This window comes from Rissa tridactyla, chromosome 3 (genome assembly GCF_028500815.1).
Source record: "Rissa tridactyla isolate bRisTri1 chromosome 3, bRisTri1.patW.cur.20221130, whole genome shotgun sequence".
In the NCBI taxonomy this organism is placed as follows: domain Eukaryota; kingdom Metazoa; phylum Chordata; class Aves; order Charadriiformes; family Laridae; genus Rissa; species Rissa tridactyla.
In genome coordinates, this window is record NC_071468.1 from 7,816,227 (window position 1) to 7,837,364 (window position 21,138).

General features: G+C 39.9%; 2 protein-coding genes across 7 annotated transcripts in view; one reads left to right on the forward strand and one right to left on the reverse strand.

Moving 5' to 3' along the window:
• The window catches only part of RTN4 (reticulon 4), a 49,614-nt gene extending 46,808 nt beyond the window's left edge, over positions 1–2,806 (forward strand). For all 6 annotated transcript variants that reach the window (XM_054194468.1, XM_054194469.1, XM_054194467.1 and 3 more), the window contains 2 exons: positions 1,183–1,241; positions 1,698–2,806. In XM_054194468.1, coding sequence (XP_054050443.1) covers positions 1,183–1,241; positions 1,698–1,740 — 102 coding nt within the window. In that variant the 3' untranslated portion in view covers positions 1,741–2,806. The remainder of the gene's footprint in view (positions 1–1,182; positions 1,242–1,697) is intronic.
• A 2,620-nt stretch (positions 2,807–5,426) lies between these two features.
• The window catches only part of EML6 (EMAP like 6), a 135,901-nt gene continuing 120,189 nt past the window's right edge, over positions 5,427–21,138 (reverse strand). Inside the window, exons 31-42 of the mRNA XM_054194466.1 lie at positions 19,304–19,402; positions 17,495–17,668; positions 16,570–16,778; positions 14,467–14,624; positions 13,659–13,773; positions 12,215–12,403; positions 10,941–11,113; positions 10,192–10,354; positions 9,396–9,499; positions 8,073–8,226; positions 7,586–7,686; positions 5,427–5,757 (exon numbers count right to left, since the gene is read on the reverse strand). Coding sequence (XP_054050441.1) covers positions 5,733–5,757; positions 7,586–7,686; positions 8,073–8,226; positions 9,396–9,499; positions 10,192–10,354; positions 10,941–11,113; positions 12,215–12,403; positions 13,659–13,773; positions 14,467–14,624; positions 16,570–16,778; positions 17,495–17,668; positions 19,304–19,402 — 1,664 coding nt within the window. The 3' untranslated portion in view covers positions 5,427–5,732. The remainder of the gene's footprint in view (positions 5,758–7,585; positions 7,687–8,072; positions 8,227–9,395; positions 9,500–10,191; positions 10,355–10,940; positions 11,114–12,214; positions 12,404–13,658; positions 13,774–14,466; positions 14,625–16,569; positions 16,779–17,494; positions 17,669–19,303; positions 19,403–21,138) is intronic.

The following is a 21,138-nucleotide window of genomic DNA, read 5'->3' on the forward strand; positions in this document are numbered from 1 at the left end:
AATTCATTTCAGTCTTCTAAAATTTTTAAAGCCTTTAAAAAAATAGGTCTTTAGCCAGGAGTTAGGGCCAGGGCCAAGGGAAGCAAGTCCACTCTGAAGTCTAGCATGTGCTTTCCCCTCCTTTTTGGTGGCAGTGTCAGAAGATTTCCCCAGCAAACAGGTGCAAAAAAGGCCCGATTGACCCGGAGACCTATGATCCAGATTTGGTCAGGACTAAAGCAGCAGTAGGCACGGTGCATTAATCCTCATGTAAGGACTTTTAAAACAACTTCTGAAGAAACCCCTTTGGAGCCTGATACTCAGGATTCATGTCCTGAAGCCCTGTAGAATTTGTAGCCCTGGCAAAAGCAAGAGGTGGGGGATGCTCAGCACAGTCCAGTGGTGCTCCTGCGGAGAGACTAATGTAAAAGAAAGAGGTAAGAGGGAGCCAAAATAAAATGCATATGATTAAATTGTAGCCAAGCTTGAGCAGGGACTGTCTTCAGGAGGTCATAGCGCAGGAGGGGGGGAAGCCAGCTCTGGCTTAGCAGTTCCTTCTCCTCTTTCAAAAACAACCCCGCTCGTGGAGGCCAGCCTGGGACTTAGGAAGGGAGGAAGAAAGGCACTGAGCAGATGGCAGAGCCTCTTGGGCCCTTCTTTGAGCTCCTAGGAAAGAACAAAACACAGTGCAGTGAAAGGAAATCCTGTAGCCCTGAGGAAAGATGATGGACAATTTGCATGGCTTAGCCCGGGCTCCTCAATCCCCTTGATGAGCTGAAGGCTGCTCTCCGAAGGCGTAAGCCGTTTAACAGGCCCGGCCCACCTAAGCAGCTTTCCTTCTGCCCCGTGCCCGGAGGAGCCAACTGCCTCTCGCCGAGGGCTCGGGTTGTGCACCCTGGCACTGGGGCGGCCTTGAGGAGAGGCAGGGGGAAACACTAGGGAGTGGTTTGACAGAATGTGCGGAAGCCAGGGATGAATTTACTTGGGTACTTAACCCGCTGTTCCCTGTCATTGTGTGTGTTCCCGGAGGCAAGCACTAGCATGTGCTGTGGCTGAACCCACGGGAGCCCTGGTATCAAACTGGGAAAGTAAATGCGTTTGAGCCCCTTCTGTCAGTGGTCTTTCAGGTAAAGCACGCCTCCCTGGCAGCAAAGCAACTGTGTGTAAGAGCTGGTCTGTAATGTCTGTCACCTTCAATTTCAGGCCCAAATTGACCATTATCTGGGACTCGTAAACAAGAATGTCAAAGATGCGATGGCCAAGTGAGTTGGGGTTTTTTTTGTTTGTTTTTTTTTTTTTTTAATTTATTTCACTTTATAAATAATGCTTACAGTTCTTGGTATGTGGGGTACACCTGTATATAATAAATGCATTACATGTACTAGTCCTGGAAGAAAAAAGTCCTTTGTTTAAATTTGGCATGGTTATGAAATTGGCTCCTTTCTTGCTGATGCTGTTGTTAAGTTAATCCTATATTATTTCTAACGGAAATCTGTGTAAACCAGAAAACCATTAGTGAAACATGAGGCCCTCAGCAGTTGCAGTTGAGGGGTGAATAAAGAAGAATTTAGCAGTTTCATTGATCTCTGAGTGTAATAGTTCTGTGTTGCTGTGGTAATTATCTTCACATGGTGCTGTTTTTAAGACTATGTTTACACTTCCTTTTTTTTTGTTTGTTACTCAAATGCTGTTCTTTTTCCTCTCCTGTTCCCTTGTAGGATCCAAGCAAAGATCCCTGGGTTGAAGCGCAAAACCGAGTAAAAAGCCTGAAGCAACTTATCGATAGGAAGTTCATCTTTTAAGGGGGAAAAAAAATACTCATTTGGATTTACATGGGGAGGGTCAGGGAATAGCAAAACCCTTGACATTGCAGTGCAATTTACAGATCTTTATTTTCTAGCAACGCAGTGTTTGAGGAAAAATAACTGTTTTGACTGCCATGTGTTTCATCATCTTAAGTATTGTAAGCTGCTATGTATGGATCTAAAACTAATCATCTTTCTTTATCCTGTGTGCAGCACTGTCTAATACAAAAGATCTGAGAAAGCTGTACATTTTGCTTCATCAGAGGTAGTCCCTGCTGCGTTCCAGAAGAGGTAGTGCAGGTGGAGCGGAGGATAACACTTCCCAGTTTGTGCACTGTGTATGGTCTGTGTAGATTGATGCAGATATTCTAAAATGAGATGTTTTAGAAGAATATACCATTTTAGCAAGTTTTGAAAAATCTTGCCTTTTTGGTATGAGTATAGCTGTATCGTGATTTTATTGTTTTATCAATTGCCTATATATATATATATATGTGTGTGTGTGTTTCACAAAGCTTAGATCTTTCAGCTGCTCCACAGTGCTTCATACGTCAGAGAATTGACTGATTTCTGGACTAGCTCCATAGCACACAAGCTTGAAAAACTAAAACGTCTCTGCAAACACTAGCATCTGTTTAGAAAAAGAACAACAAAAAAACAAAAGAGAAATGAACAAAGGACCCTCCACATATGTTAAATTATAGCATACACTTCGTTGCACAAATGTACAGTAGTTGATTTTGAGCAAGTAATTTTACAGTCTCTCAAACTCTGATAATCTGTGGACCGAATATCGAATGCTGCAAATGTTGTTTGGAAACTTAACACCTTGTTATGCAAGAAATGATAAATGAAAACTTATACACTTGCAGTTTAAGCTGTATTGAACTAAGTCTGTGGAATGCATTGTGAAATGTAAAAAAAACAAACAAAAAAAAAACCCAAAAAAACAAACACCAACAAAAAAGGAAAAAAAACCCCAAAACCCCCAAGTATCAATAAAGCTTATAGACATAAAATAATATCGGTATTCTGCTTTCTTGAGGCAAGTTTAATATATTTGTGTTTATTTTGTTTAAGTTCATTGTGATTAAATATCCATTGTACATGGTGGTGGAAATAGTTTGTCAAACGTATAGCAATGTGAGTAGATGGATTTTTCGTAATACCTTTTATTTCCATATGTGCAGTGCGAAGCAGTTTGTTCAGTTCCAGTTACAGATTTGATGTCCCAGATAGCTGTGTCAGCCGGTGATGCTCAGTTCCACGCATATTTCTTGTAGCGCAGATTCTTGCCTGCAGTGAGGAGGCCTCTGTGCTGAGTACTGAAGGCCCTGTTGTTACCATCGCCAGCTGCGCCGACAGCTCAGCGACATGGGGGTGACGGTGTCAGATGCCACTTAAGCGTTGTGAGTTGGTTGTTGAAAATAGTGACAGATGAAATTTTAGATTCTGCTAAACAGAAGTGAAGATCCTTGGGTTTATTTTTGAGACGATAATGTATGATGCCATATTCCAGTTTGAAGGGAACTGGAAAGCAAGTCCTAGTAATCTTTTCAGATCAAAATGTTGCATCTGATTTAAGAGCTGGACATTGAAAACTTGTATCGAAATTTATTTGAGACACAGATTTTAAATTAATGGTGTCTTGACCATTGAAAAATAAATTCATGCACTAATATTTTAGTTTACAGTATAATACATCATTATTTCTGAATATTTTATACATAAAGCCAAACCATATAAACATACAAATTTTAAGTGTTTTCCTGACAGACACTATTGCTTTAAGGTATTTTTCACATCACCATTTATTAATGCATTCTGCCACGCAACTGGATTTATTTGGGATACAATCAATGTGAAAGGAAGGCAAACATTTTTACAACGTAGGCAAAGAAGGTGCTTACTGACATCACCACCTAACATGATTACATTACTTGATCAAGAAGGTTTCTTTAAAAACAAGACTGCATAGGGACTTCTACTGTGTATCTGACAAACTGATCTTCTGTATAGTAATATAAGGCATTAATAAATTCAATTTTAAAAAAAGGTGATTCTTTGAGGTTGCTGAAGCACTTTTGTGTGTTAAATGTACATTGATCCACCCCTTTAAATGGATATTCATTGCATCCAACAGCTACCTTTTTATGCAGTGGGCATCAGAAGTGGTCTGGCAGGAAGTTTCCACAGTTCAAAACTATAATTTTCCTGAACTGGGACTAAAGCACTAGTTAACATGTATTTTTAAAGACTAAATGTAAGTCTAAATGTTTTATTTTGGCTCTTATTTCTTTTGATTAACAGTCTTTTTAAAAGCAAGGTAATTTCAAAATACAGATGTTGTTCCGTGCCAAAAATCTCAAAAAATCATTTGTTTTGACATTGCCCACGTTTTCTGTTCTTTTTTTAAACGGTTTAACTGGAAAAAGTTGAACTTACTTTTCTTTCTTCAAGTCCACTGTCCTTGTAGTTTTTTGTTTTGACAAATGTTCGTTAACAATTTTTGAACAGCTTTACTTGCCTTTTGTGAACATCTGCTCGTGGTCTCCACTTCCACGTGGAGGCAACTCTCCCTTCAACTCAGCTGCCTGCTGCCCTTCTGCCCCACGATCCCACAGCCCAGTCACAGACAAGGGGGCTGCACGAGAAGCGATGATGGGGAGAGGAGTCCAAATTTAGCAAAGATTCTGCTTTTCTTGAGGATAGGTAATTTTTCTGCTATCAGAGTGATTTGTTTTCTACTCATAAGCAGCATGGGACTAGCTGCCTGCTGGAGAGTACACGCAGTCCTCGCTAGTGATGTACCAGGCCTTCCTAGAGATCGCTTTGGATGTCTTCAGGAAGTCCCTCCGGAACGGGAAGAATGGGAAATAGCGATTGTGGGAGGCTTTCAAACCACTTCTTAAATACACTAAATGGCCACTGCCTGTGATAACAAAGCACAGTTTCCCACAAACAGCGAGAGTGCAGGAACACTTGGGAACAACTCCCTCGTATTTGTGTTTAAATCTCTTTATCCAAGTCTCTCCATACTCTCTGTCTCTACTCACCATTTGAGGTAAACTTCAAATTCCGGCTGCAGTTCAAGCTACCATCACAAACCAATTGTGAACAGTTTTATCAAGAGGTCTAATGCCATCAGGAATATGTCCTTATCACAGCACTTAACTTCTTGGTCTCAAAATATTTTTGAATTCAGTTGTGAAGGTATTAAAAAAAACAAAGCAGGAAACAGGGATAATGTAAGTACACATCTAGAAAAGGTGTTAATGGTTAGCCCTCCTCTGAGTGAAAGTTATAGCACCGTAAGTTGAAAGCAAGTGGTGGGAGGCAAGACTGTAGCCCATACTACTAGGAAATTATTCAAAGGCACTTCATGGATAGAAAATTTTGACAAATATCTATATTTTAAAATAAAATGGACTTAAAAAATGATAGTTTGCTCCCTTGATTACTGAAAGCTGAAGTGTGAACCCCAGCATGCTCATTAAAAGCTTGCAGTTTTACTCAGTTTACCAAATACGAGTTTTAAGCAGGTATGGTTAAAAACCCACCAACTTTCTTGAACAAATGTTCAAGGCATAAATTTTGAAATTATGCAAATTAAAGGGCCCAGCATTTTCTAAGTGTGCTCCCTTTTCAGACATGGTTTGAGTAACACAGTATTAGGCAAAAGCAGCTTTGTGAGTGAACTGTTCATCACTTTAGCCTATCCAGGTTACAAAACAATTCCCTTTCAAACTTCAGCTTCCTTCTCAAGCATACTGGTCTTTCAAATGCAAGATCACATTCGCGTTCAGTAAATTTGTGTGAGTAATCTGAAAATGTGTAATCCATGCAGCATCGTATGGAAATCACAGCAGCTGAAGGGGTAGAGGCATTCGTGGCTCATCCAGAGCAGTCACTTGGTGGTGACAGTAACAGCAGCAATAGAGTCTCCTTTCAAAGACATCGCCACACAAATACACTACAAAGAAATTAATTGAGAAGATAGTTATTTTACTGAGGAACTTAGTATGCTATGCTGAAGGTTGTCATCAAGAGAGACAGGCTCTGTTAAATATGGCCATAAAAGTAGATTTACCAGCAAGATGCTGGGTAAAGCAACGTTAAGCCGTGGAGTTACTCAACAAATAGCGGCACTTGAACGCGCTTCCTTTTCTCAGGCGATTGTTAAAGTATTGTAACTAGTGCGTGTGTGTTTTAGTGAAGGCCTAGAGGTTGTGAATGCTATTACTGTATAGTTGTAGTCAGTAGACATGACCTTGCGAATGGGGCCAATCGGGTGCAAGTGACCCCCAAAATACAGCTGTAACTCTATAGTTACACTGGAAATCCTCATCATAACTATACTGTCAAAATTAAGGCAGCTTTTCTGAGTTTATGTAACTCCAGCCTGCAGGCTGAGAACTGGGGTATGGGCAGCTTTTGTTCCTATGCAGCTGCTTTTTTGATCTGACAGCTTCCTGCTCTCCTGCAACCCCGTTCTAAAAGAAAAACACCTCCTTCCCCTATCCACCCCCCCCCCCCCGTCTTTTTCCCCCCCCGCGGAAAATGAAAACATCTGGGGGTGGGGGGGTGGGGAAGGGCTAAATTTGAAGAACAGCTCATCTCATGCAATGGGAGGAGCGTTAAATTGACTGCTGGGTCTCCCAACAAGCAGAACGTAGCACCAGTAGCTGTGCTGCAGGTGCTGCAGGCTTATTGAGGGGAGACAAGTGACATGAAACACACATCAGTATTTAGTTTTCTGCTTCTGGAAGAGATGTGCAGTCTCATTCACCGGCAGAAATGACTCAAATCCTGCAGTCTCTGGTTTGTGTTCTTCCTGCTGAGTAAGCAGTTGTAAATATCTGGTTCTTTACTGCAGCTTCCTGATACTTGCTGCCATGAGAATTCATGCCCTTTCATTTCCCACCTTGCTGCTTTTCGGTTTTTCTAGTTCTACGTAAAAGAAGTCTTTTACAGTTTGTGTTTAACCACATTTAGATTTTGTTCCTCACCGCTTCGCTCCCTGTTTTGCTTGGCATTAGTGTCCTCTCTGAGCAGTACTGGAAGCTCAAATAGACTTGGGAGCGATCTGGCAGGAATCACATGTGTGCGCACGCACACACGCTGGCTGTCCTGTGGGTTTTTTTTTAAATTTATTTATTTAGGTTAAAAAAAAAAAAAAGGCACAAAAACACTCCAACACAAACCTAAGGCACCTTTTGAGAAGCCTCCTGTTATTTCAAATGTCTTTCTAAATCTGTCTATCCTGTTCAGACAGAATTCCTGTCCTACCCTTTGCTGGGCTGGAGCAATTCAGTTATTTTTATGTGACTGACACCCTCGCCAGCTGTCTTTGTCTGATCTAAATGTTCTTCAGACACACGAGTGGTTCCTGTGCCAGCAGCTGGGGTTCCTTCAGCACCTCTTTGCACCCACAGTCTCAGAGGTCCCTGCTGGCCCACACAGCGATCGGTAAGGCCTGCCTAGTCTGCCCTCTCTCAGGGAGAGAGGCACGCCGAGGAGCTCCACGCAGATGCCTTGTACCCTGCTGGCACAGAAACCCAAGTGTAAGATGTTTTACCCGGTAGACATGACCTTGCGAATGGTGCCAAAGCGGCAGGGGCCAATCGGGTGCAAGCGACCCCCAAAATACAGCAATTCCACAGTAAGAAAAACAAGGTAAAACTATCACATGTCAGCAGGCTTCAGTGAATGCCGAGTGGGCTGAGAAAGCTGTTAAAGGCATTGCTGTGGGTTTGGCGTAGAAGCGTCCAAAGTTTTTGATCATCAGAAAAAGAAGTTACCTGCAGTCATAGCCTCCTGTACTTATAACGTACTTGTCATCATGAGAAAAGCGTATGTTGGTGACATGCGCAGAGTGCCCAAAATACCGCTTGTGTTTGGCCTGTTGGAAACAAGAACAGAAGTTCAGGAATTGGTCCAGCAGCATGGCATTGCAGAGTGACAAAGCTGCCTTGCAAGAATACACAAATCACCTCCCCAGCAGTACTGGTTTCTTCAAGCCCACGGTAACCCCAGCTCAGCACCTGATTCTGTGCCCTCCCCAGTGGCTGCACCACGACAGCGACCCTGTCATCTGTGAGCTATTCTCCCGGAGACAGCCTGTCTGCCACCCAACTAACCCCCACCCTCCTGCAGCCAGCACTGGCCAGGAGCAGCCTGGAGATGACCTGTTGGATCGTGCCATTTGGACGCCTTAAAATCGGATGCTAAGGAGTTTGAACATGGGGAAAAGCAAGCTGGTTAGATTAAAATAAAATATCCACTTACAAATTTTTCTGTGCATGGGAAATCAAACAGTTTCACCAGGCCAAAGTCATCTCCTGTGACTATATTTAGGCCAGCATGGGTCACACATGCACAATTGACATCTGCCTTTTCTGCATTTCGTGGCCAAATTCCAATGACTTCGTCTCCAAGAATGCTGTTCCAAAACCAAGTTTAAAAAAAAGAGTGTTAGCACGTAAGACTTACTTGCCACTGCTCTTGAGGATGGTGAGGCAACACAGGTTAATAAAAAGCTGCCACCTTTAAAAACAAGGCTCTTCCCTCTAAACCATTGAACTGAATGTGATCTCATCACAGAAAGCATCACAGGAACGTACCTTTTTTTTGTGTGTGTGTGACTCAAACTATCTATCCACAAATCCTGAGGTTTCTCTCCTGTGAAACCACTCGCATCATTTTATACAAGCAGCTTGTGCAGCTATGGTCTTCTCTTTTCCTTATGGACATGTGATTTTTGACAGCAGTGGTCTCTTCTCTTAGCCCTAAATTCTTGAATGAGGGGATGCTTGTTGGGATGTAGAGTATTTCTTAAAATAGCCGTTCTTCCCTTTGTTCCTTTATAAAGTTCCTTTATAAAGTTCCTTTATAATAATTTCTATTTACCCGCTTATTAACTGTCAGATGTATCATCTGCTGCACTTCCACAATCTCAAAAGTCCTTAGAAATTAGTAATTTGGGGCAGATTGTTATGTTTGATGATAGCAGAGCAGTAAAAATAGGAGGATTCTCACTTACCTTCTCCTAAAACCTCCTAAACCCACTGTTTAATGCCAGATTTGCTTTTGGCCTGTTCCACTTTCTACAGTAAGAGCCCAGCCATGGTTTTGTTATCATGGTGGGAGGGTCCTATGTGAATCCATGTCAGTAAATATATTCTAATGATACCCACAGTTCCTTCCTTAATGTAATCAGCTCGTGTTTCCATGCCTCCTATGCTGCTTGTGTTTGCTGCCAGCACGCCAATAAAAGTGAAGCTTTAAGTGGTACAGAGCCATGTGAGGGGTCATGCACCTGGGAAGCCTGGGACAAATGGCAACAAGCCACTGTGGATATATGACAGACAGCCCAAGCACTAATAATTACCACAGACACCGACCAGCTACAAACGTGTTTAAAAAAAAAAAAAAAAGCGTGTAAGAGAGAGCTCTGAGTAAGGGGAGCGTTTGTGTGCTCTCTTGCAGGTTTCCCAAACCCTGGGGACATTTCAAGCATTTGGTTTACACAATGTGATCTTGTGATCTGATCTTAGTTCTGTATTACACCTGTCCCTGATCATGCAGAATGTTGTTCTTTAGGTTTTTTACCTTGTCCACGTGGCCCACGTGATCTTTTCTATCAATGCAGGATCTGTTATTTGCTTTCCTAGTGGTACCTCGTGAACTTGCCGCTTATAAGCACCTGTTGATACCTGAAAGTAGGAAAGGAAAAAAGCAACTAACTTTGCCATAAATACATCATTTTCTTTATTTATAAGATTTCCAGCAGTAATAATCTCAACAGGTTTTATCAGGAAATAAAAATCTAGGATAAAATTTCTCTTTTTTCCAAATTAGCTAGAATTCATTATATGCAATATAAAGTAATAATGGTAACTGCGGTCTTCATATGCATACTGCATAGCTGATAGATTTCCATTTAGTTATATACTCTATGGTTGATCTCAACCCAATTTTACTAAATCAGGAAAATTTCAGAAGGAAACTTCTCATTCAGCTATCATGAGCATCTCATCCTAGGGAAAGAGAGGAGAACTGTTTCTATATTGTTATAATCCACAATTTCTTTCTCAGTGTTCTTTCTCTTGAAATAAGAGAATACTTTGCCTTTAGCAGACTACTAATCTTGTAAAGGAACTGCACTATGTTGTGATGGTCGGAGATGCGGGGGGGGAAGACCCCAGTCTTTAGAAAGAAAGAGGACTTTAAATAGAGCTCTGTCAACATCCTAAAGGCCTACCTTCGAAGATTTAGGGGCACCTTGAAATTCAGAATAACTTTAGAAAGCCTCCTTCACCCTTTTTTACCTCTATCTTGTTATTATGTCTGGTAACAGGTTAAGTCGCAATAAACACAAACAAACATGGGTCTACCTGAGACATACCTGAATGTACCTGCTGTCTGCAGAAAAATCCATCTGTATGACAAAACTTGCAATGTCTTTGCAGTAGCCTATTCGGTTTAGGGTTGTACCTTGAGTGAGATCATAAAAATCTACAGTATGTTCTTGTGAACCCACTGCCAAAAACCTGTTATCTGGGCTGATCCTAGACAGTAAAACATGGAATGGGGATATAATTTAATGTTTCTGTGACAGATTTTCTTTTGCTTCTCATTTTAACACAAAAGAACGGATTTCTTTCACTGGAAAATGAGAAAAACCTTCTATCAATAGCAATATTGAATCCAAACCAAACTTTGATGCTTAATAGATGAGGAAGACTGAGGATATTGTTAGTTAACTGATGATAATATTGCCCTTGCATAAAGTGCAGCATAACACTAATCCTCTTTGAGAAAATAACAGGAATTGCAATTTTAAAATGTACTATAATATTAATTCCCATAATCACGGTTATACTAACTATATTCAAGTGGATATAACTGAATTAATCACAGGGAAAAAGAGTGTGTGGTATGTAAGATATATAAGCTTTAGGTATATGTATATATAACCTTTAGGTATATGTAAAGCCATCGGTCAGCCAGTAAACGCATTTCATGATTTCATGCAGGTTTCAACAAACCTGGGAGTTACAAAAAAATCTGGAAATTAACTCTTGGAACTTGATGGACTTTTTCTTGAGTAAGGGCTGCGTATTTAGAGAACTTCCACTGAAATTTCGGACATACCTGATATCCTGAATTGCAGACTTCCTGTCTCGCTTTTTACCCCAAACCTTAAGGCTGTTTACAAGTAAAATAACAAATTCTCCATTCTTCATACCAATTGCAACCATTTCACCATCGGGACTATATGCGGCACATCTTGCTGGATGACCTAGATTCACTTTGTTCAGCAGTTTCTGTATTAACAAAAGCAATAGGCTCATACCTCCCCTGGAGAAAACTACCACGCAAATGGAAAGCTTCCAAACACAAAGTATGCAAGTCACTTATCAAAACCAAATTGTCTATAGTTTCCTCTAAATATAAATCTAAAATTTCACATCAAAAAAAATCACATCCCACCAGGCATACAAAACAGAGTTCAAAATATAGATGTAATTCAAATGGGAATTTCATGTTTGCATCTGTCTTGTTGCCGGGTGACTTCAAGTTTTACACCAGAAAGAATACTATTTAGCAGAAAAGGATGAAAAATCAATTTCCTTTTTTGTTTGAAAGATGATTTTGATAGCTCCTGCAACTGCTGATCAGGGTCGGATTTTTTCCATTTGATTTCCTATGTGAAAACATAACTAGAATGCTCTTGCATTTTCGCTTACTTGATTGTATTGGTAAGATATTAATTTCCCATATTTCAAATTATCCCTGTTAGGTAACTAACTTTTGAAAAGGTTTACGTAGGCCAGTTTAAGCAGAAAACTTTTTGTGAGTCTTTAAAATGTGTTATTTATTTTGTTATTTTTAAAGACAACTGTTATGCAATTTGACTTGGAAAAAAAATCCCCAAGAACACGTATATGCAACACGATCAGTTTAAAGAAAGGCTCTAGAAAAGGAGGGAGCCGTGCTTGCCAGTGAGGCAGGCTTACTGTCAGGGTCTGCATATTCATCAGTGACAGGACAATCTGTGTCACCCAGTCTGTCAGCAGGGAATTAAAACGCTTCCTTAATCCATACCAGCCTGGACTTTTAAATGCAAAGAAGCAATACACAACAAAAGGCAGTCCATCAGTACAAGTGCTTTTAAGTAACTGCATTTCTCTGCAAATTGCTTGCTTTTGGAAAGAGCTGCACGGTAACTCACTGAGGACTTACCTTTTCACATCGCCACATAGCAGGAAAAAAAGAACTGTACCAAACTAGAAGAAAAACACTGCTGTCTTTACATGGCTGCTCAAAGGTGCATACGTAGAGGGCACATTGTACAGTTGGAAAAATGCATCGCTGTATAAAATTATCATTTTTACTTGTATACTTCTCAATTTAGTGGTACTCACTTTGTCAGACAGGTCCCAGATTCTTGCTGTTCCATCATTACTTGCAGAAATAAATATGTCTTTTGAGGGGTGAGTTGCTAAGCCCCAGATTTCCCCTTCCATGTGACAGTCAATTAACAAGTTTGAAGCCGCATTTTTTTCTCCTACTTCAAGGATTTCCCCATCTTTTGTTCCCACTAAAATTTTCCCCTGTTTGTAGCCAAAAAAAAGTAATGAGAGATAGGTTGTCAATACAACAGACAGAATATGTCAATAGCAGTAAAGTACTGATGTATTGCAGATATCTGTGATAACTCATCCCGATTTATACTGCTGGTTCATGCAGCACCTTAAAAATGGGAGAGTAAACCACTGACACTTTCACATTTTGAGATCTGATACCATCTTCTGGTGTTACTGTTGAGTGACTGCGGTGGATTTCCATCTAGCCATTAAGGATTTTAATTCAGATCACAGTGTTTACATACAAGGTGGCAAAGCATGATTCTCATACCTCTGAGGTAACTAAATATAATATTTGGGCAAATAACCAAACAAAACAAAACAGGTTTGGGGCTCAGTTAGACTATTTAAGAGCACCTTGCATCTATTCTAGCCATACTGATATTGTCTAAACTGCAAGAGCTTTCTTCGCACATACTTGGAAAAAGCATAAATAGATACAGTTTGGAATTAGTTAATGGCTACTCGATTAGAAATATTAAAAAAACATTCCTCAGTGGTGGTATTAACAAAGAGCATGTCAAATTCCTGAGACTCGATACACAAAGTTAAATAGAGACCATTTCCCGCAGCGTTAGGTTGGACAGATACCCATCATATGAAGTAACACTCCCGCAGCATCCCACGCTCCTTTCACCACATTTACAAGCACAATTTAAACATGCGCAAGCGTGATTTTAGCATTTCAAATTACTCGGTAATTTCTATTGTTTTCCACTTTACCAAAACTTAAAGTCAATCAGTAATTCTCAGTGGCAACTTGTTTTATTTGTGACTTTAAAAAAAGAAAAAATAAAAAAGCTCGAAGCCATTCTGCCTAACTGAAGCGCCTACATTTCACTGGAAGCAAACCTTGTAAAGTAGGTACCTAAGTTCCTTTTGTCATTTGAAAAGAAAGGTGGGAGACAGGGTCCTACCATGGTGAAATATGTTCCTACACTTAGCACTGCCCTTTAGAGGCCTTCGAAGGCCTTTCCCTCTCCTTGCTGACTACAGGAAATGCAGGCACTAAGCGTCAGAAATGCAATCCTCATGCAATTTAAAGAAGTCCATCACGGGGCTCAGGAAGACAAGTAAGGAATTGTCACTAGGGAGGCCGACAAAGCCTCTTCCCATAACTTTACAAAAGTCTTCTCACATGTGTCTCCCACCCAACCTCCACCAAGAACAACATGCAGTGATGTGTGCCAAAGCGTAACATCTGCCGTATGAGCTCACTTACTTTTCCTCTGCAGACGGAGCGCACGCACTCAATGAGCTGGCCTGTCTCAAGCTGAAATGCTCGACACCGTTTCATCTCTTGATCCCATAGCTTTACAGCTCCCCCTTCTTTAGTGCTGAAAAGAAGTGTGTTGTGTTACCCAGATGTCTCCTGCATAGGCTACAACAAATCCCACATGTAAATCCCATCAGTATTTTCTTGATTAAATAATAAAACACACACTGAATCACTTTGCACAGTATTTAAAGACACCTCACTATTGTGCAATGGAAAATAAATAATAAAAATTTAAGTCTTATCACACTTCATGTTTTAAACAGTATCATGCCTAATTTGTAAAAAACAAATGTTCTCTTGTCACTTAATCTCAAATCTCTGTCACCAAAATAAACTCAACAAATATGTTACTCCTAGTAAAATGAAGAACTTCCTAATCACAGAGTCTCCACTGGGAGCGGCTGTCTGTAGTTTGACAGAATTAAAAAATTTTTAAAAAACCCCACTTATGCCAGGCTGGCAGGAGCTCATGCAACAAGGAGCTTATACAGGTGTTCATATCAATTGCTAATTTGAGGTTCAGTATGTCCTTTGCACATAATGTGCATTACTGTGACTCTTAAGCTCCCTACTTATTAGTCCTTTACTTACGAAGACACCTGGCCACATTATGTAAAATTTAGATTGAAACTGCTACAGTACAGCTACCATTTATCTCTGGGAAGCATTGTGTACGTCTAGGATATTGGATAAATATTAAAAAAAAAAAGAGACAGAAGTTGTGCACTTTAGAAAGATTGTTATGTCTTACGGTCTCTCCTTCCCTCCCGTAACAATGAGTCCATCTCGGAGAGTCGTGTACATTGTAAACACTGGCCCTGTGTGAGCTTTTGCCACAAGTCGAATCAGGAAATGATCCTTCCAGACGTAGACATCTCCATTTATGGCACCAGTAAATGTAAGGTTATTCTGCAATAAGTAGCAATAAATACCTTAGCAGTTTTGTTCAGCTGAATTAAAATTCTTTTAGCTACTGAGAAAAAGTATGCAATGAATGTAGGAATTAAAATCATCTGCATCAAGAGAATGAGTTTAATGAGTTTAATGACTGCACTCTAATGGTGTTTCTTTGAGTTGTTATAAATCATATGTGTAGGGCATGTTCACTTCATGCATCTCATCTTGAGATCTTTCAGATGTATGTATTTTTGCTGTGCATGTGCTACATCATGTCTCCTGCTGGCGAGACGGATAGCAGGTTACCACTGCTGAATTATACGTGACGTTTGTTTCTTCTTTGAGTATGTGTCAGTGAGAATGCCAGTATAGGTGACTGGCAAGCAGTATCTTCAAGATGTTGAAAAGAAAGTGTTTAAACTTAAATGCAGAACTAATTCAACCTGTTGCCTACTTTAGGCATCGCAGCAATGGCACGATGTCTCATAAAAGCTATGAAACTCTTCCATGGAACAAACTGGTCCAAGGTCTGGGACTCCCTGAGGAATGGGAAAAAGTAGCACATATTCTGCATTGCAAGCGCTCTCTGAAATAATAGATATCAGGAAAAATTGCAAGGGAACCCTTTTGCCAGGAGTTCAAAGGAAAGTCTCATGTTCTGCAATAAACAGCAATGGTGTCTGTTGAAGGAACTGGGGGAAAGCAGCCCCATAATGACTTTCCGCCATTGAGACAAAAACGTAGTGTGGCTGCATCCCAGCATGACCTGTTGACTTTGGCATTAGATGGACCTGGATGAAAGAGTGAGGTCCATGGATGCATGAAGAGGCAGAAGGTATGTGCACAGCTCCTACTCTATTAGGAGCAATTTACTCGTGCTCCTGTGTCAGGGACTCATACTTCCAGTGGGATTCAATGACACATACTTGAGGAAGAAAAAATCCATCCTGTACGAATGACATATGCTAATGGAGTAGAGTTCATCTGCTGGTTTTGAAGGTGCCCCTTACAAGGCATTAGTTTTATTATTTTAGAAAACAAAATGTCTGTTGGACTGTTTCTACTTGGAAGGTACAGACAAGCAATTTGTTCGTTCTAATATTGCATTCTGCTTCTTTCTTAAAATCACTTTTGGGGTCGTTAGCATCCATTCCATTACTGCTATTTTGTACTGGAATAATGCCATTGTAATAGAAAGAAATGTTTAGGATTAAGCAATTTTTGACAACAAACTCACTTGTTTTGGGCACAAGGACATGGATTTGGGAGCCTAATTTTATACATTCATATTTCACACACCCTGTGAAATGTCCAGGGTGATTGATTAGGAGCAAGAGGGTTTTTTTTTCAATTGGTGATTTGTATAATTTGTGCTTAACCTTTGTAAAGGTAATTTCTGTCGGGTTTCTGGATGAAGCAGAACCTATTTCAGACCTCAGCATCATAGCAGCACTGCTTTTTCACTGTTAATATGCATTTTTTTTCCTTAACTATGAAGTCTAAAGCACAGTGCTATGGTTCCTTAATGATCATACAGAGGAGTATTATATAATGTCACCATTAGTTGGATCACTAGCATATGTCAAACTAAATAATGTCAGTAGAAAAAAAGGTTGCAGAGCCCATACACAAAAGAACAGCGTTACATTTTTCTAAGTTAACCACTGAAGTGCTAAATAACTAGCAAAGGCAAAAAAAAAAGCCATGGCAGCTGATGCTGTAGGTATGCACAGATATTAATAAAAAATATTCACTGACAGAGAAACCCAACCCTGTTTAGAAAAGTTATATGAGGATCTAAAGGCGTACAAGTTTCAAATTAAATGTTTGACTAATAAGCAAGAGCTCCATGGTCTTGCACTGTCCACCCTCTACAGGATTTCAACAAAGGAAATTGACAGTTGCAGATTTAATAAAAATGTATTATAAAATTCTGTAGCAAGTAATTTGAACTCACTGCTCCGAAGGCAACAGAAAGCATGGTTTGCATTTTGGCATCTTCCATGGAACCAATGACTCCTTTCTTATAAAGCAAAGCACTGCCAGCTAATGTCCAGAACTTCATGTGTTTTACCCCAACAGACACAAACTGAGTGTCTGAATCTGGGCGGAACTCTACAACGAATATCCTCTCCAGGTGTCCTCCCCTGCTAGCAACTTTAGCCCCTGTTTTAATTAGGAAAGGATAAAAATAAAGTTAAATTTACCTGCAAAATTAAGCTCTGAAAATGACTTTACAAAATAAATTGACCTGGTATTGGATTAGAGAACTGTGTCCCAGATGCTGAAAACTAAGCAAATCCCAACATTATTTAGTGTATCAAATAACTTAATTCATGCAACCTGCAAGGTTATTCCATTGCATCAGACAGGTTTAGGAAATGCAGATTCAGGTCTTCATAGCGTGATTTGTCTCCTTGGTCAGTGAAATAGCAACACAAATATTCTGATTATCATCAATGAGTTACCATCTGGTGAAACGCAGAGGGAAACATCTAGTGAGCTGAGACACTTCTCTCCCCTCCACCATTTCTGAAGATGATAAGTCTTTTCTGGAAATTACTTCCCATAGGCTTATCTACAGCACAGAATTTCAAGTTCAAGTATTTTAGGAAGAGAAAGAAAATACTTTCCTTAATTTAATGGCATTTTACATTAAACAACATTCTTTCCTCAATTTACCTCTATTTATAATAGAAGTTTAAAACTTCTTTTCTTACCCATATTTTCTAGCACTTTGCTATTATCTCCTTTAACTGATTTTGTGACTTAGGGAGCCACAATACTCAGAGTAAGAACACAAAGTTATTCCAAAGACTTGAAAAGCGAATAACGGCACACCGTTCTGTTAGGCTGAAGGAACACGATTTTTCCAGAGTTACCTTCTTGCCACCTCCACACTGTGATGGTATGTTCTGGATCAATTCCCACGGAAACCAAAAGTTTGCCAGTTGCACTGAAGTTAACATAGTTGACCCCTTTGGTATGGAAGCAACGCAGCATTGAAATCGTTTGCTTACTCATAGCATCCCATATATGAATTGTAGGAGTCGTACCTATGTGCAAAAAGATGTATTAAAAAGAGAATTAATTCAGCATCTGTAAAGCTTCGGTACAAAATAGGCATTTTTCAAGAACATTTAACCTAAACAGACACTTATAAGTTGTGGATTTTTGTTTTGTTTTGTTTGAAGATTAACACCACTCAAAAAAAAAATCATAATAGCTTGCAAAACACAGGGGGGGAATCACTGTATTTCATGAAGTAAGACAAATTCTAAAAGAACAACATTTATGAATAACCTCATGCAAAAGAAATTGTCTGTAGATGTTTCACTTGTATCCGCAATTCACACAGATACAATGAGGTTACATGAAACTTTTACATAACTCTGCTGACTAAAATTCACAAACGAATCAGCCTTACCTGGAAATTCTGTCATATCACCTGCATTGTGAGAGCAATGGCAAATGAGGAAGCACCAAGGAAAAACAATAGGTGAAATAAGTCACGTTTCTAATGCTGAAGTGCCAGCATCAGCACCAGAAGGAAAAAAAAAAAAATTTGAAAATGGATATGGGTTAAAATCAACAAAACAAATAAGCAGGAATATTGTTGAACTTCTTTGGGTATATTGTTTTTTATACACAAATATCGCAACAATATTTAGTACTTTTGAGTTTTAAAAATGGTATTTAAATGAAATGCTAAAGACATGCAGTTTTTAAAAATTATTAAATTTAAAGGTGAAATGAATCTGTAGTTATACAGAATAGCAACAAAAATCAGAAACACTGATTTCATGGGCTGTTATTGCCAGACTAGGAAAAAAGGCCTTTAACAGTCATCTTTCCCGTGTCATAGAAATCAGAACTGGAGCTCTGACAATATATACAGATTTTTGTGTTTACTCAATGTTCAAATTGAAATGACAGCACTCGGTACCGGCAGCAAACGGTTTGTCAAGGGGTTAATCTACTACAGTTTTTCTGTCCTCTGTTAAGTTATTTGTTATAGAAGTTATGGACTTGAGTCTCCTTCTAGAATGATATGAACTGGATGACACCATTCTTTTTCATGATGTTAGTTATTCCAGTATTAAGCTGGTTTAAGTGAAAGGCAACAGATCCTTCTCAAGGCTCGGGACAAACGATCCTGCATTTCCCATGCAATGTTTACCGCTGCAAAAGGTACTAGGGAATCTAACAGGACTCTCCATGTAAATAATAAACACATAAATACATATGGTTTCACAATTGGCCCCTTACATATGTCGTAACTTCTGTTGAGATTTCTGTCTGTTTCCATATAGGTTTTGTACTTCTGCGTAGGAAAATTTTCATTGTATTTTCACTGCTAAGCATTTTACTGCTAAACAGTGCCTTGGATACAGGAAGGGAAGAGGGATTCTATAAATCGTATGATTAAAGACATGATTTAGTGCAGTTTATCAAAGCATGATTTCAAAAATACGATTGTAGTACAATTAACTCTAAAATCCACTCAGAGATGAAACTGAAATAATAAGAAAATCCTAAAGCTTTGATTACCTCTTTAAAAATCAAAGAAAAAATTTTGAGGACAGTAAAACTGGCACGTCCTGGTAAAATTCTTACACAGAAATGCCCAAAATAAATCAGTGCCCCTGATAATTTTTGAGTTAAACTCTGTTATATGGAGAGTCACCTACCGATCTGGCTGGTAGCCACAATGTTTTTATACTTTGGGTGCTGATTCACAGTTAGGCAGAGAATGTCATCAGTGTGCTCCAGGTAGAAACTCTGACTACCTAATAAAATTCAAACATGTTTTTATTGACAATGGTATCAAAGCAAAAACCATCACTGAAGCAAAGGCTATTCAAGCCGCTTGTTGCTACATTCATCCTGTACTCTCCAGGGAAAGGATGGGGGTAGGCCAATAACTATGTCGACAGCTGCTCCACTCATTCCCAGGCATGGTTACCAACTGCACTGTGAACATAACCATTAACATGTAGATATAAAAGCAATATTTGGTAAACCAGCTATCTCCAGGGAACCAGGAATCAGTCCAAGAATCATCCTGTAGCCTACCATGACTGCATGAAAAAGCAAAACTAGCAAATACAGGGCCCAGGTTTCCGGGTAAATTGAAGCAGTCAGTGGGAAGCAAAGTGGAGCGCAAAGCCCTGTGAAGTTTGTGCTTTGCAGTATCTTCCCAAGGGAAAGGACCCAAAAAGAACAGATGAGACAGTGCTTCCCAGCTCCATGGGTCAGAGGCCATGCTAGGACTGGAGTCCCCAAAGGTCACCAGATGTTACAGCTTTTCTATCTCCACCCCTTCTTGTCAGCAGATATGCTGAGCACACTGGGGCACCAAGAGGAAATGAAATAAAGCCAAAATTCCTTTTATTTCTGTTTTTGTTTCTTGAGATATATGAAGAACATGGAGATGCTGGTTCTACAACTTAGGGTCAGATAGATTTTTGGTGGTTTTCCTCCTCCCTTCATTACCCAAAAGACAGGGAATCTTTCTACCCCTTCCCCCTGTGAGCATCTTGCTCACAGCGTATTGCATCAAAATGTACCCTTCCCTGGAGTATGACTTCGTTAAAACAACTCAAAATGAAACAACAGATGTTACTGCTCCTAGCATTTTTGGGGGTACTAGTCATTTCATAACCCAGGCTCTCTTCTCTGAGAACGACATTCCTGTGACTTCAGCAGGGATTTTAGCAAGGCACAACTGCAGAAATAGAAGAGGTGTTTATTCCACTTCCTAGCTGTCATAGTTTGAGAAAACCCATAACAATTTATTGTCATTTAGATAATTATTCTATCACCTGATGACCCCTCCCCACCCAGAAAGGAGAATCAGGGAAAGGAAGGAAACATGAGTGTTAAAATGTAAATAGATTTAATTGGATAAGACTAAATAATTAACAATAATATTAAAGAACCAGTATTAATCCCAATACTAATATAAGATATACAAGAATTCTACTCAGGCCATCTCTCAGCAGGAAGCCATGCACTCCCAGCAGCGGACAGCAAATGTCGGACACCGCGAGTGCTACGGCTTCGGGAGGCAGGGAAGGGCTCAGGGGTCCAACACCAGGGCAAGGACTTCTCTGGACCGCTGCCATCAAAAGGGAGAGAGAGAGCTACGCAGCAAACTTTCTGATTTATATCGAATGTGGTGTTCACGGTATGAAATAATCCTGTTGGCCAGCTTGGGTCAAATGCCCAGGACTTGCTCCTCCTCATCGCTGCACCCGGCAAGGCTCAAAAACACTGAGACCTTGAATCCCACATAGCCTAGCTGTCTATAAAGTAAATATTTTCACAAATTCAGACACTAGAGTCTTCCAAAAGTGGAGTTTTCCCCAGCATTAGAAGAGAAATTAGTCTTGTATCACTCAACCCAGGACACTAGCAGAATCTCCTACTTGCCGAAAGGAAGAGGAGGGCTCTACGGGATGACCTGAACAGGAGAAACCGTCAATCTGATATAATAGCCATCTAAACTTTTTTTTGCATTATT